At 44.6% G+C, this 12,754-nt stretch overlaps 1 protein-coding gene across 4 annotated transcripts in view; it reads right to left on the minus strand.

The window, feature by feature from the left end:
- The window catches only part of LMO7 (LIM domain 7), a 220,212-nt gene that overhangs the window by 48,244 nt on the left and 159,214 nt on the right, over positions 1-12,754 (minus strand). For 3 of the 4 annotated variants that reach the window (XM_062194076.1, XM_062194074.1, XM_062194077.1), the window contains exons 6-8: positions 12,520-12,633; positions 8,269-8,470; positions 2,474-2,726 (exon numbers count right to left, since the gene is read on the minus strand). In XM_062194076.1, the coding sequence (XP_062050060.1) occupies positions 2,474-2,726; positions 8,269-8,470; positions 12,520-12,633 (569 nt within the window). Of the gene's footprint in view, positions 1-1,219; positions 1,502-2,473; positions 2,727-8,268; positions 8,471-12,519; positions 12,634-12,754 lie in introns of all 4 variants that reach the window. The other variant, XM_062194078.1, reaches the window with a different exon arrangement.

Raw genomic sequence — 12,754 nt, forward strand, 5'->3', positions numbered from 1 at the left:
TTGCCAGGAAGACAGACTAGAACTGCATGCTGTCACCTGTGCCTTTCCAGGGTACCCCTGAAGGGAACACGAGCAGAGTACACATCTCAGGAAAAGTGGGCACCAGGGAGGCCGCGGGCTGGGCCTGGAATGCAGGTCAAGTTACATCTCCGCAGAACACGGGCAGACTCCCTGGTACCCCTCCCTCACTCCACGTGCCACACATAGTAGCCTAACTGCCCACTTCCCACCTCGGCCAGAAGGAATGACCCTGGAAAGCTTTCAGAGTTGGCTACCATGCACTTTGCACAACAGGCTCGTGTGATCAGCTGAAAAAATAAACACATTACTCTAGAGTTTTATAGAAGACCCCCAAGGAATCCTTTCTTTGCATTTTCCCATCAGACCTGCCCTTCCTGGCCTGTCATCTGTTTCCTTTGTCCACATCTCCAAACACAGTACAACTGTAAAATTAGGAAATTGCCCTGACAAGTTTTTTTCTCAGAACAGTTTTCCAAAAAAACTACGCCACAGGCAAATACACACTGCCTTGCATGCTGCTGCGCTAAAGGTGGATGCTATGGACTTCTAAGCTCCCATGCTCATACACAAAGAAATATGCTACACATGATGCTTCTGGATGAAATCTAGTGAGTGAGTAAGGTTTCAGGACTCAGCGCGGTTAGGGCCCTGGTTAATGCAGCAGCAGAAGAGGGCACAGTGGGTGTCTGAGGCCAGACCCCAAGCAGGCAGGCTCGTGCGGACAGGTGCACCTGGGCTCATCTGAAGCACCGCTGCTTCTCCTGGCCACGTGGGTGTCCCGTGACTTTACGGCCCGTTTGGTAGCTAGTTCCAGCAAGAGTGAACGTCGTGGCCAGCCGCTGTCTAGCCTGTGCTCTGCTCTTTGTATTCTACTAAAAATGGTGGAGCTTTTGTCAGAGCCCAAGTCGTCATCGTCAGAATCTGAATTCCATCCACTGTGGAGTGACACGGAGAAAAGAAGCAGGGAGTGAAGCAGACAGACAGGAGGAGAAGGACGTGACTACGACTAGAAGAGGACTTTGAAAGAGCCAGAGCCTAAGGCTTACAGGTAAACAGAAATTGGTCTCACGTATCCAGGTTCTATGGATTGCAGAAGGGAAATTAACCTTTCTCATCTCTCCCATAAAAATGCACACAGGATGCACCCAGCCTGGGTGCTGAATGAACACTGGAGTGACAGGAACATGCATGGACGAACCTGAATCCCTGAAATTCTTTATACCATGGCTTATAAGTCCCCCTTTTTATTCTTTTCCAGTTCACATCTTCTGGGGTCCAGCATTTTGGGAGAAACTGATCAAAAGAATTCCCTGGGTTTGGCACACTTGGACTTAGCTTTCGCACATAGAGATCATCCTTTAGAGTGCTGGGAATGCTCGTAGCCTTTTCTTCTGCCTCTTCCAAATAACAAGAGGAGCCGGGAGTCTCTTGCACAGTTGGCCAGTGCTGCACCTTGCTGCCCCAAGTCCTCCTCTGGTTACTGTTCAAAACATCCAACCAGTTAAGTTACCGTGTGAGCAATTTGTGAGACAAGCATGCTTTCTGGCTCACAAAGCTTGCACCACTGTGAATGAAACAAATTAATTCCCACTCTCGTCACCAGAGCTCCTGGAACCAAGCTAAGGCATTCTAACAGCATCTCATTTTGAAAAGGTATTAGCTAGATACACATGGGACAAAGATACTGAATTCAAAGCTGTGCTGAAAGGAAGACAAATCGCAAACAATTGGGGACGTTAACTCTGTGAATTAAAATCAGCAGCGTGAGACACACCCAGATCCAGGACAAACATTTCTGACCTCCTCAGTATGTGCAGCCCATTGCTAATGCATCAACAGGAGGAAATACTCTCAGATAAGAGTTAGGGAGAGGTGGTTTTCCAGATGAAACTCTTCGGCCTCTTTTTCCCTTGGAATCTATATACAGTTGGTTGGCTAAGTCATGCAAAACCATATCAGGTGACCTTCGCTCCACCTCAGAGTCCAAACCACTGGCAGAACCACACTCGTCCTTCTGACTTGAAAACCCACACTCTGCTCTGCTAATGTGATGGGAAATTAAAGGAGTTTGGGAAGGTCCACTAAGATCAATCAAAATGGGGGCAGGGGAGGAAGGAAATGAAAGAAAAAAACCTGGCAGAGCTCACAATGAGTAATACCTCATGTAAATCATGCGGTAACCAGAAAAATACCAATAAGCTGAAGGCATACATCTAAAATAAGACTTAGCTGATCAGCTGCTGACCCTCTAAAATAGAAGAATTACCTTCAAGGTAGGTATGACTAAAAATAGAGGTAAGGACAAAAAAAAAAAACTCATTAGTGAAATTTAATATATCACCTAGGAAACACCCTTAAGAACCATTCTTGTAGCATATTTAAATACCCACCCCCCACACACACGCATTTCACAAAGCATCCTCCACTCAATTATCACATCACATGCCAGTACCTTGAAAACGTTCCATCTGCTTCTGTATAGACTGGACTTGCCCAGCTCCGTCTGTTATCCTCATTTTTGTCTGGTTTCTTCTTCCTCAAGGGTGCTGGCATATAGGTTGGCTGTCGACTTTTGTTGGGTAAAAAACGATTGAATGGTAAAGCAGACTTGGGTTCGATAGCCAAAATCCTTCGATAGGACATGTCATCTTTATTAAAATCTTGCATTTTGAATATGAATTCAGAATCCGTGTCACTTTCACAACCTAGGAAGAAGACACAAGCATCTGCTTTAGGCTCTAGACTCTTCGCCTAACTGAAATCCACACGGCATGCCTGCTTTGCCTTTCCCTTGGAAACCCAGTGCTGTTATTGCGAACTGCAGGGAATATTTTTAGAAATTTGTCATGAAGTTGAGATAAGATCCATTAGGAGGAACTTGCTTTGCATATGAGAGGCACAGGCAGAACATTCTTTTGCTGTTGCAGTTTCTAAGCAGAAAAAGCCCCAATTTACCGAGGAACCCCTTTGCGTCTCGATCTTCTTTGCCTCAATGATTTTTCATAAAATCTGTTGATGTGATACATGGGAATAAAACCCAGCAATGAGCTAACAGAAATAATTCTAGGGAAACTCTAAAGTATGTATGCAGCTGTCACCTCTATGAACTAAAATCACACACTACATGCAAGGTTAGATTGGATGTCGTCTGAAATCCCAAAAAAAATACAAGTCTTATGGCTCTGTAAGAGGCCAAAACTCAAGGCTTCGTCTGAAGGTGGCCATGGAAATGATTTTGAGAACCCTGTATTCTGATTTAAAATAATTCAAAAACAAACTCCGAAGAATAACTGCACCTCAGATAGATACAGATAGTATCTGTATCTATACAGCTAGATACAGATTAGATAGATACAATTAGTAATTCAGATAGATACAATTAGTAATTCAGATAGATACAATTAGTAATTCACTCTTTCAACAGAAACCGTTTCTTTAAGACTAAGAAGAAAAGGAGGCAGAGAAAAACACTACAGATCCAAACTGAGTTGTCTTCCCTGTCTGTGCCATCTCCCAGCCTCCCATGCACCTGTAAAGAAGAATGGGAAGGGTCATTTACTTTCCACCAGGGCTGACCCTGAGCCTGGCCACATGCAGCTACTGACAGCAACAGGATCCCAGCACACAGAGCACCAGCAGCCTTAACCCAAGCTAAAGGCCCTCTTGTCTCCTCCTTCCTATCTGGCAGGAAGGTATAGTCAATAACATGGAGAAGAGTCTGCAGGATGTGGATTAACACATATCTAGGAGACAGGCCCAGGGTAAGAGGAGAGTTGGGGCATGAAGGGAGACAACCTAAGCAGCAACGACCAAGAAGAACAGCATAAGTAATATGTAGTAAGACAGCTGGCCCTCTTTTCCAGTAAGTGTACCTATGAGTCTTGCCAAAATCTGTACGTGCAAAATTTAAAAATCACAAACAGGCTACTTCCCTTTTGAATTTTCAGTCTTTTTACAGCTCAGTATGGAGATCTGCAGAGTTTCTGTTTGCCTGAATGTCATTCCTGATATAAGAGTTTTCGTGTTAAAACTAAGGAACTTGGGCTGGCGCCATGGCTTAACAGGCTAATCCTCCGCCTTGCGGCGCCAGCACACCAGGTTCTAGTCCTGGTCGGGGCGCCGAATTCTATCCTGGTTGCCCCTCTTCCAGGCCAGCTCTCTGCTATGGCCCGGGAAGGCAGTGGAGGATGGCCCAAGTCCTGCACCCGCATGGGAGACCAGCAGAAGCACCTGGCTCCTGGCTTCGGATCAGTGAGATGCGCCGGCCACAGCGGCCATTGGAGGGTGAACCAACGGCAAAAAGGAAGACCTTTCTCTCTGTCTCTCTCTCTCACTATCCACTCTGCCTGTCAAAACAACAACAACAACAACAACAAAAACCTAAGGAACTTGACTTTTCAATTCTTTTTATCCTAAAAATGTTAGCCTCAATTGTGGTGACCACCACTGTGGGACAACAACACAGTGGATAACAGCAGAATTTTTTTATTTGACAGGTAGAGTTATAGACAGTGAGGGAAAGAGACAGAGAGAAAGGTCTTCCTTCCATTGGTTCACCCCCTAAATGGCCACAATGGCTGGCACTGCACTGATCTGAAGCCAGGAGCCAGGTGCCTCTTCCTGGTCTCCCATGCGGGTGCAGGGACCCAAGCACTTGGGCCATCCTCTACTGCCCTCCCAGGCCACAGCAGAGAGCTGAATCAGAAGAGGAGCAATCAGGACTAGAACCCGGCACCCATATGGGTTGCCGGTGCCGCAGGTGGAGAATTAACCAAGTGAGTCATGGCACCAGCCCCAGCAGCAGGATTTTAATATGTTAATCACAAAGTTTTACCACCCTGGAACCTCACTCCCCGACTCCAGAATTATTTTTTTTATTGCTCAATTGTAATTACCAAGATTTCACTGCCACACTCTTTAAAAATTATATTTATTTGAGAGGCAGAGAGAGAAAGAAAGCAAGAGAGACAGAGAGCAAACTACCACCTGCTGATTCATCCAACAAATGCCTCCAATCCAGGTCTCTCCCATGGGTGGTAGGAACCCAATCACTTGAGTCATTTGCCACTGTTTCCCAAGGTCTGCATTAGTAAGAAGCTGAAGTCTTGGCCGGTGCCATGGCTCACTAGGCTAATCCTCCACCTGTGGCGCCGGCACCCTGGGTTCTAGTCCCGGTCGGGGTGCCGGATTCTGTCCCAGTTGCTTCTCTTCCAGTCCAGCTCTCTGCTGTGGCCCGGGAAGGCAGTGGAGGATGGCCCAAGTGCTTGGGCCCTGCACCCTCATGGGAGACCAGGAGGAAGCACCTGGCTCCTGACTTTGGATCAGCACAGGGCATGGCCGTGGCGGCCATTTGGGGGGTGAATCAACCAAAGGAAGACCTTTCGCTGTCTCTCTCACTGTCTAACTCTGCTTGTCAAAAACAAACAAACAAACAAACAAAAAAGAAGCTGATGTCTGGAGCCAGAGCTGGGTATCAAACCCAGGCAACTCCAGGATGGGACACAGGCATCCCAACTGGTGCCTACACCACTAAGCCAAGCACAGGTCCCTACCACACTCCTTAAACAATGTCTGCAATTCCCTTCCTGAGCCAGGCAGCCGCCCTGAGAGTGGCCCACACCCAGCACGCAGCCCAAGTACCTAAGGAGAGGACTTAGATGCCACAACCCTGGACCACTGTGTACAAACTAACCGAAGTCTGCACATCTCTCATGCCCTCCTTCTGTGCTTCTCTGATTCTTGCTGGCCAGATGTAAATTTCAACACTGAATATTACAGGTTCTTCTTCAGAACAAAGTAACGTGGTACTGAGAATTTGTAGCCTCTGCTTTAACAGCTTTAATCCACTTCCTTAAAAGGAGTGCAGTCAGTCACCTGGGCCGTGAAAATGCCACACCTGGACAGCACACAAATGCAGCAGAACTTACAGAGGTGAAAGCCTGCAATTCACATTTCTTAGCTTTCATTTTAAAATAGTGCTACTACTCTAAAAGCTAAAGTACTGGGTTTTTTTTTTTTTTCTTACCATGCTAAATAAATTAATTTTATTTTTCAAAGAATATACTATACATTGCATATGTGTAAATTTTACAACAGAAGAAAAATATAAATTGATCCTAGCTAATGATGTGCACACTGAAATACTCCAGATACATATAATTCACCCTAAAATTCCTCAAAAAGTAAGGTGGATAAAATAATACAGAGACAGCTATACACGTATGTAATAAAGCAAGAACAGTAAAATCTATGGACGTCCTAGCTGGTAGGTACAACTTTGTTCACTGTAAAAATATTTCAATTTTGCCAGTGATTGAAGTTTCCAATAAAAATACTAAGAAGGACATTTATTCTGAATACTTTTATGTTTCTAAGCAAGAAAACTAAAATGGAGCACAAATTTACAACCAGAACTCTCAAGCTTTCCATGTTAATGACAGCAGAAGTCCAGAAACATCTAAAGAAACTCTGCCTGCGACCTCAGTCAGGTCAAAGCTGGAAAGCTTGATATTTCTTAAGGGCCATAGGAATAAAATGTGCTTCTATTTAAGACAATGGGGTTTTCAGTTTTGCTTTTGTTTTAAAAGAGACAGAGAGAGTGACAGAGACAGAGAGAGACAGATATCAATCTTCCATCACTCCCCAAATGCCCACATCAGTCAGGGCTAGGCCAGGCTAAAGCCAGGAACTTAATCTGGTTCTCCATCTTGGGTGGCAGGGACCCAAGTACTTGAACCATCAAGTGCTGCTTTCTCAGGGTGCTCATAAGCAGAAAGAACTGAAAGCACAACTAACACTTGAACCTGGGCACTCCAAGATGGCGGCTTCCCCACCATAGCAAACACCTGCCCAAAGACATGCGGTTAAATAACCGATTTGACCGCAAGCTTGGGATTTTTGGAAGAAGTTTCCTTTCCCAAAAAGAGTAACTTTCCCTAACACTTTACTTGGATACTCATTCTGTCCTGGGTTAGCCCTGATCCTAAGAGAACCCAAAAATGGATTCTACCATCAAATTAGATAACCTATCAGAGATAACAGATAATTATAAAAATACTTTCATGTTTCTTCTTAAGATTTTTTTTTTTTTTTTTTTTTTTTTGCAGGGGGAATGTGTGAAACAGCTAGTTCTCAGGAACTCGAACAGATTAATTTGGACAATCCTATGTAAGTATATATATATATATATATATATTTTTTTTTTTGACAGGCAGAGTTAGACAGTGAGAGACAGAGAGAAAGGTCTTCCTTCCATTGGTTCACTCCCTAAATGGCCGCTACGGCCGGCACACTGTGCCGATCCGAAGCCAGGAGCCAGATGCTTCCTCCTGGTCTCCCATGTGGGTGCAGGGCCCAAGCACTTGGGCCATCCTCCACTGCCTTCCCTGGGCCACAGCAGAGAGCTGGACTGGAAGAGGAGCAACTGGGACAGAACCGGCGCCCCACCTGGGACTAGAACCCAGGTGCCAGTGCCGCAGTTGAAGGATTAGCCTTAGTGAGCCACGGTGCCGACCAATCCTATGTATATTCTATTTTTGGATATATCAGCTAATAGGCCTCATAGGCACAGATTATTAAAGCTCACTGTGGAAGAAAGAATTCAGGGGGCCGGTGCCATGGCACAGTGGGTTGAGCTGCCACCTGCAGTGCCAGCATCCCAAATGGGTACCAGTTTGAGTCCTGGCCGTTCTACTTCTGATCCAGCTCCCTGCTAATGGCCTGGGAAAGCAGTAAGAGGTAGCCCAAGTGCTTGGGCCCCTGGACCCCTGTGGGAGACCCAAAAGAAGCTCCTGGATCCTGGCTTCAGATTCCACCCAGCTCCAGCCATTGGGGCCATTTGAGGAGTGAACCAGCAGATGGAAGAACTCTCTCTCTGTAACCCTGACTCTCAAATAAATAAATAAACCCTTTTTAAAAAAACAAAGAAGAAGTCAGGACAGATCAACATTGATAAAACAGGTTACAATCAAGCGCCTTCTCCCCAGGCCTCTCCAGAAACAGCAAAAAAAAAAAAAAAAAAAAAACAACAAAAAAAAACACCAGTAAAACCTGAAGCTTTTCCACCACTATCAGGAAGGAAAAACTAACAAAAACAAACCCCCTTACACTTGAGTCTCTATGAAAAATCTACTTCATTGTGAAATTTTTGCTTAAATTGCTTTCACTCCTATTTCGTATTCTCTCCTATTTCCAGTTTTCTTAATGTGCAAAGAGATAAAAACATGCTCACACCAAAGCTCAACTCACCCTCACGTGCCCCTCTCAACGTGATGTCAGAGGAACCACTTGCCAGTGACCTGGACCCCAAAGAGTCCAAGCTTTCAAAGGAATCTTCTCGCTGCGGGTTGCCAGCACTAGGAGCAGAGAATTCTCCACGCTCGGGAAAGCAGATGTCACCGTAGCCACTGTCTCTGCCACTCCTTGCCAGGCAGCTGGAGTCTTCAAGTGCCTAAAGAACACATTTGATGAAGAACAGCAGTTAGCGTAAAGCTCCAAAAATCCAATGGGCTGCTACTTGCCTGCACAGCTGAAGCTGTGGTTCGTTTGATAGGTGAGGCGATCAGAGTTCCCGGCTGAATCTAAGACAAAGGCTATAAAAACCAGAAAATGAACCTGCAACTGTTTTCCCACAACTGAGAAAGGAGGTTTTCAACATTTAATGTGACAGTGAGATACTACATATTTAATATAGAACATTTATTAAAGTAGGGGATATGGGGCTGGCACTGTGGCAAAGCTGGGTAGACGGCTGCTTGCAAAGCGTCCCTTACCAGAGCTGCTCCACTGAAGAACTTAGGAATTACTAACAACCCAATGTAAAATGTAGCCTTGATTAAATCATGATTCCGCTAAAGGAGCTATGAAAAATAGTAGAGACTCAACTGGGCAAGTTCTAATGTGGATGAGTATTAAACAACAGGAAATATTTTCAAGTCTGCTTAAGTACACCAGACATTATGGCTATCTACAAAAATATTCTTACTCTTAGGAGCTAATTGCTGTACATGTAGGGGTAAGGTATCATGATATCTGCAGTTTAACCTTAAAATGGTTAAGTAAAAACATGAGAATTAACTGTGAAACGTGTTTTCAAATAGTACTTTATACTTGTATCGCTTCTCGGCCTTTTAGTTAAGATCAAGTGTAGTATACTTTGTGTGGGTGCAAATTGTGAAAATCCTTACTTGGTATAGAGTTGGTATTCTGTATATAAAGTTAATTAAAAATGAATCTCAATGAAGAATGGGGTGGGAGAGGGTGAGGGAACAGGAGGTGGGATGGGAAGGGGGGTGGAAGAGCAGGTATAGGGGGAAGAACTGCTATATTCCTAAAGCTGTACCTATGAAATTTGTATTCATTAAATAAAATCTTTCTTAAAAAAAATAGGTGGATAAATACATGAAGACAGAATGGGAAACTTTAATTGAATCAGATGTTTTATTTATATATATATAGGCATTTCTTGTACTATTCTTCAACTTTGAATTACGAATACTTTCAATATACAAAAAAGTATATTTACAATTAGTAATCAGCAGCTGACTCAGGCACACTTCTAACTAGCACTGGATCTGTCACCTCATGGTACAACTGCTGACAAGTGTCCAATGTACCAGAAAGGTCTCGCAGATTTAAGTGGGATTTCATATAGTTCTAAACACCACACACCCTGGCGTGGGGGCTGACATCGCGTCGTGAACCTGCCAGCTCCTTCCTTACACTCTGATACTTCCAAGCAGATGGGGAGACTAGGCCTAGTGCTAGTAGCACGAAAGTACGTCTCAAAATAAAAGAAGATTTTTTGAAACTTCAAGCAACTCTTAGCTCTACCAGGTTTCTCAGACACGCATTTGTGGGAGCCTTAGAGTTCCACACACAGAAAGATGACCTTTGACCTCGTACGTGTTAGTGATGACAGGCCACCTCAGTTACAGCATAACCTCAGTGAGCCCTGGAGCCTGGTTTTTAAGGGAAACTTCACTCGGACAAGTCACCTGCAATGAGTCACCTCCAGCTACAAGATGACTCAGGCACAACAGCAGATGTCGTTTCTTTTTTTAATTGATATTTGGGATTAGCTATTAAGCATTGTCTAGTTAAATGGGAAAAAAAGTGTTGAACACATGATTTTAATAGAACTGGTAGGAAACAGAGATGATAAATTCACATGCCTCTCACAGTTATGCCTATTTTGTAACTGGAGGAGAACCACAATTATATAGCTGGTTTTTTTAATTTTAAAGCTTTATTTATTTGAAAAGCAGAGAGAGAGAAAGGGAGGAATGAAGGAAGGGAGAAACAGGGACTGAGGTGACAGGAGAGAGGCGGGGAAGAGGAGAGATATCTTCTATCTGCTGTTTCACTCCCCAAATGGTCAAACAGCCACGGCTGGGTCAGGTCAAATCCAGGAGCCAAGAACACCAGCAGGGTCTCCAAGGACAGCAAAGGCCCAAGTACTTGGCCTATCATCTGCTTCTATTTAAGACAATGGGGTTAACACACACACTGAGACACAGACAGAGAGAGAGAGATCTTCCACCACTCCCCAAATGCCCACATGAGTCAGAGCTGGGCCAGGCAGAAGCCAGGAACTTAATCTCGTCTTCTCACTTGGGTGGCAGGGATCCAAGTACTGGGACCACTGATTTTCCAGGCACATTAGCAGGAAGAAGTGGAGAACCCAGGACTCAAACTGTCATTCCCAGGTCCGGCACCATGGCTCACTTTGTTAATCCTCCGCCTGGGCGCCGGCATCCCATACGGGCACCAAGTTCTAGTCCCGGTTGCTCCTCTTCCAGTCCAGCTCTCTGCTGTGGCCCGGGAGGGCAGTGGAGGATGGCCCAAGTGCTTGGGCCCTGCACCCGCATGGGAGACCAGGAGGAAGCACCTGGCTCCTGGCTTCAGATCGTTGTAGCTCTGGCCATAGCAGCCATTTGGGGAATGAACCAACGGAAGGAAGACCTTCCTCTGTTTCTCTCTCTCACTGTCTAACTCTATCTGTCAAAAAATTTTAAAAAAAATGCTTAACCTGCTGCACCACAATGCCGGCCCCATTATATACAGTCCTATACAGGAAAAGTTCTTTGTATGCACTCTTTGACAGTGGGGACGGGAAACGGGCTTGAATGAAGCATTCCTTGCATAAACACTGCACCAGGATTATCCTGAGTCAGACTGTCATAAAAATGACCCAAGGCTATATAGAGAGCACCAGGACAGATGCCAAAGTCCTGCACGGACTTTCACTGAGTTTTTTCTTAGCTGAAGCAACTGTGAGGCAGCGCTATCCTGGGCCCAGAGGCCCACAGATTCCCCCCGCAGTGCCCCACCCTCCACAGCACTGACTGATCTGCTCATCTGTCCCTGCTCTGAGGGTGGGTCATCGGCCGTTTACCCAACACCTACTACAGAGTGTGTGCACATTAAGATCACAACTATTACCTGAATTAACTGATTCAAAGGATGTGAATATAATGCTACCAAGTCCTTATAATTAAAAAGAAAAATAAACACCTGAACTTCCTAGGATCTGTAATCCTAGCTCTATACTATGTGTGGCTGGGCTCACATAATACATTTAAAGAGCAGGATAGAGGTAAAGCAAAGTGGTTATCTTCCTCCTGGCATAAACTTTTATCCTCCAATCGTGGCCACTATCACTCACTGCATCCTTACATGGTGCTATCAAAGACTTATTGGTACAATATCATTTATCATCATAAAAACCCAAAGAGCAACTACTATTAATTAGATGATGATCTGTTACTCCAACTATCTGTTTTCCTCCTGAGCCTGCAAATGCCCCTGGGTAAGTGCGTCCACAGAGGAATTCATGTTTAAGATCCAAACAGCAAAACTAAGATTGGACAGAACAATGCTCAGTCCTGGCTCTCAACTCTTCTAAAAAGGTCCACAAGCATTCAAAAGCCCATCACACTGATTCCAGGATCTGAAGGACCAGAAATGTGTCTAAAATAAAAGGCTTCACCTTAGCTCAGCAAGTTTCACTTAGCACCCACTACTGTTGAGAAAAGAGTATGTTAGAATTGTAGGCTATTAAAGTGTGGGCATTAGAGATACAATCACCCATGACAAGAACACATTAATACGAAGAAATTGAGTAACGTCCATACATTTCATGGGAGGAAGCAACTCCATGCCAGGCTGAGTTCATGACTAGGGAAAAAGTTAAATTATGCAGAGCAGGCAAGAAAGGAAGCAAATGGTAGCATCAAAGTACCGAAGGTTCGGAGACAAATCTCTATGCTTTGCAGTGTTCTGGAAATACACTCATTCACTCCGTGCTATTAGGCTGTGAAGCCAGCAAAGAGTAACCACCCTGGCTACTCAGCCCAATCTACAGTGAAGGAAAGTCACAGTCACCTGTTTGCTGCAGAGGGGAAGCGGAGGAACAAAAGGAGCAAAGGGAAAGAGGATGAGAAAGTAGCAGCAGCAATGCAGCAGTTACAGTCACGTCCTACAGGTGCATTTCCTTACCTTAGTCAGAGCTTGTCCTAAAAGATTTTCAAATGCTTTCAAATTAAGATAGGGCCCATTATAGTACGGGTTACTTTGTGCCTTTCGTCCCAGCCAGTACAATGTTATCAAAACCTTTATTCGAAATAAAGAGAGAGAGAGGGAGTCAGACTATGAACAACAAGATCTATTTAGAAACCAATTGCTAACTCAAATCCAGTTGAGTGTCGCAGAAAAATTAGAACATAAATTACTC

Source organism: Lepus europaeus, chromosome 6 (assembly GCF_033115175.1).
Source record: "Lepus europaeus isolate LE1 chromosome 6, mLepTim1.pri, whole genome shotgun sequence".
NCBI classification, from domain to species: domain Eukaryota; kingdom Metazoa; phylum Chordata; class Mammalia; order Lagomorpha; family Leporidae; genus Lepus; species Lepus europaeus.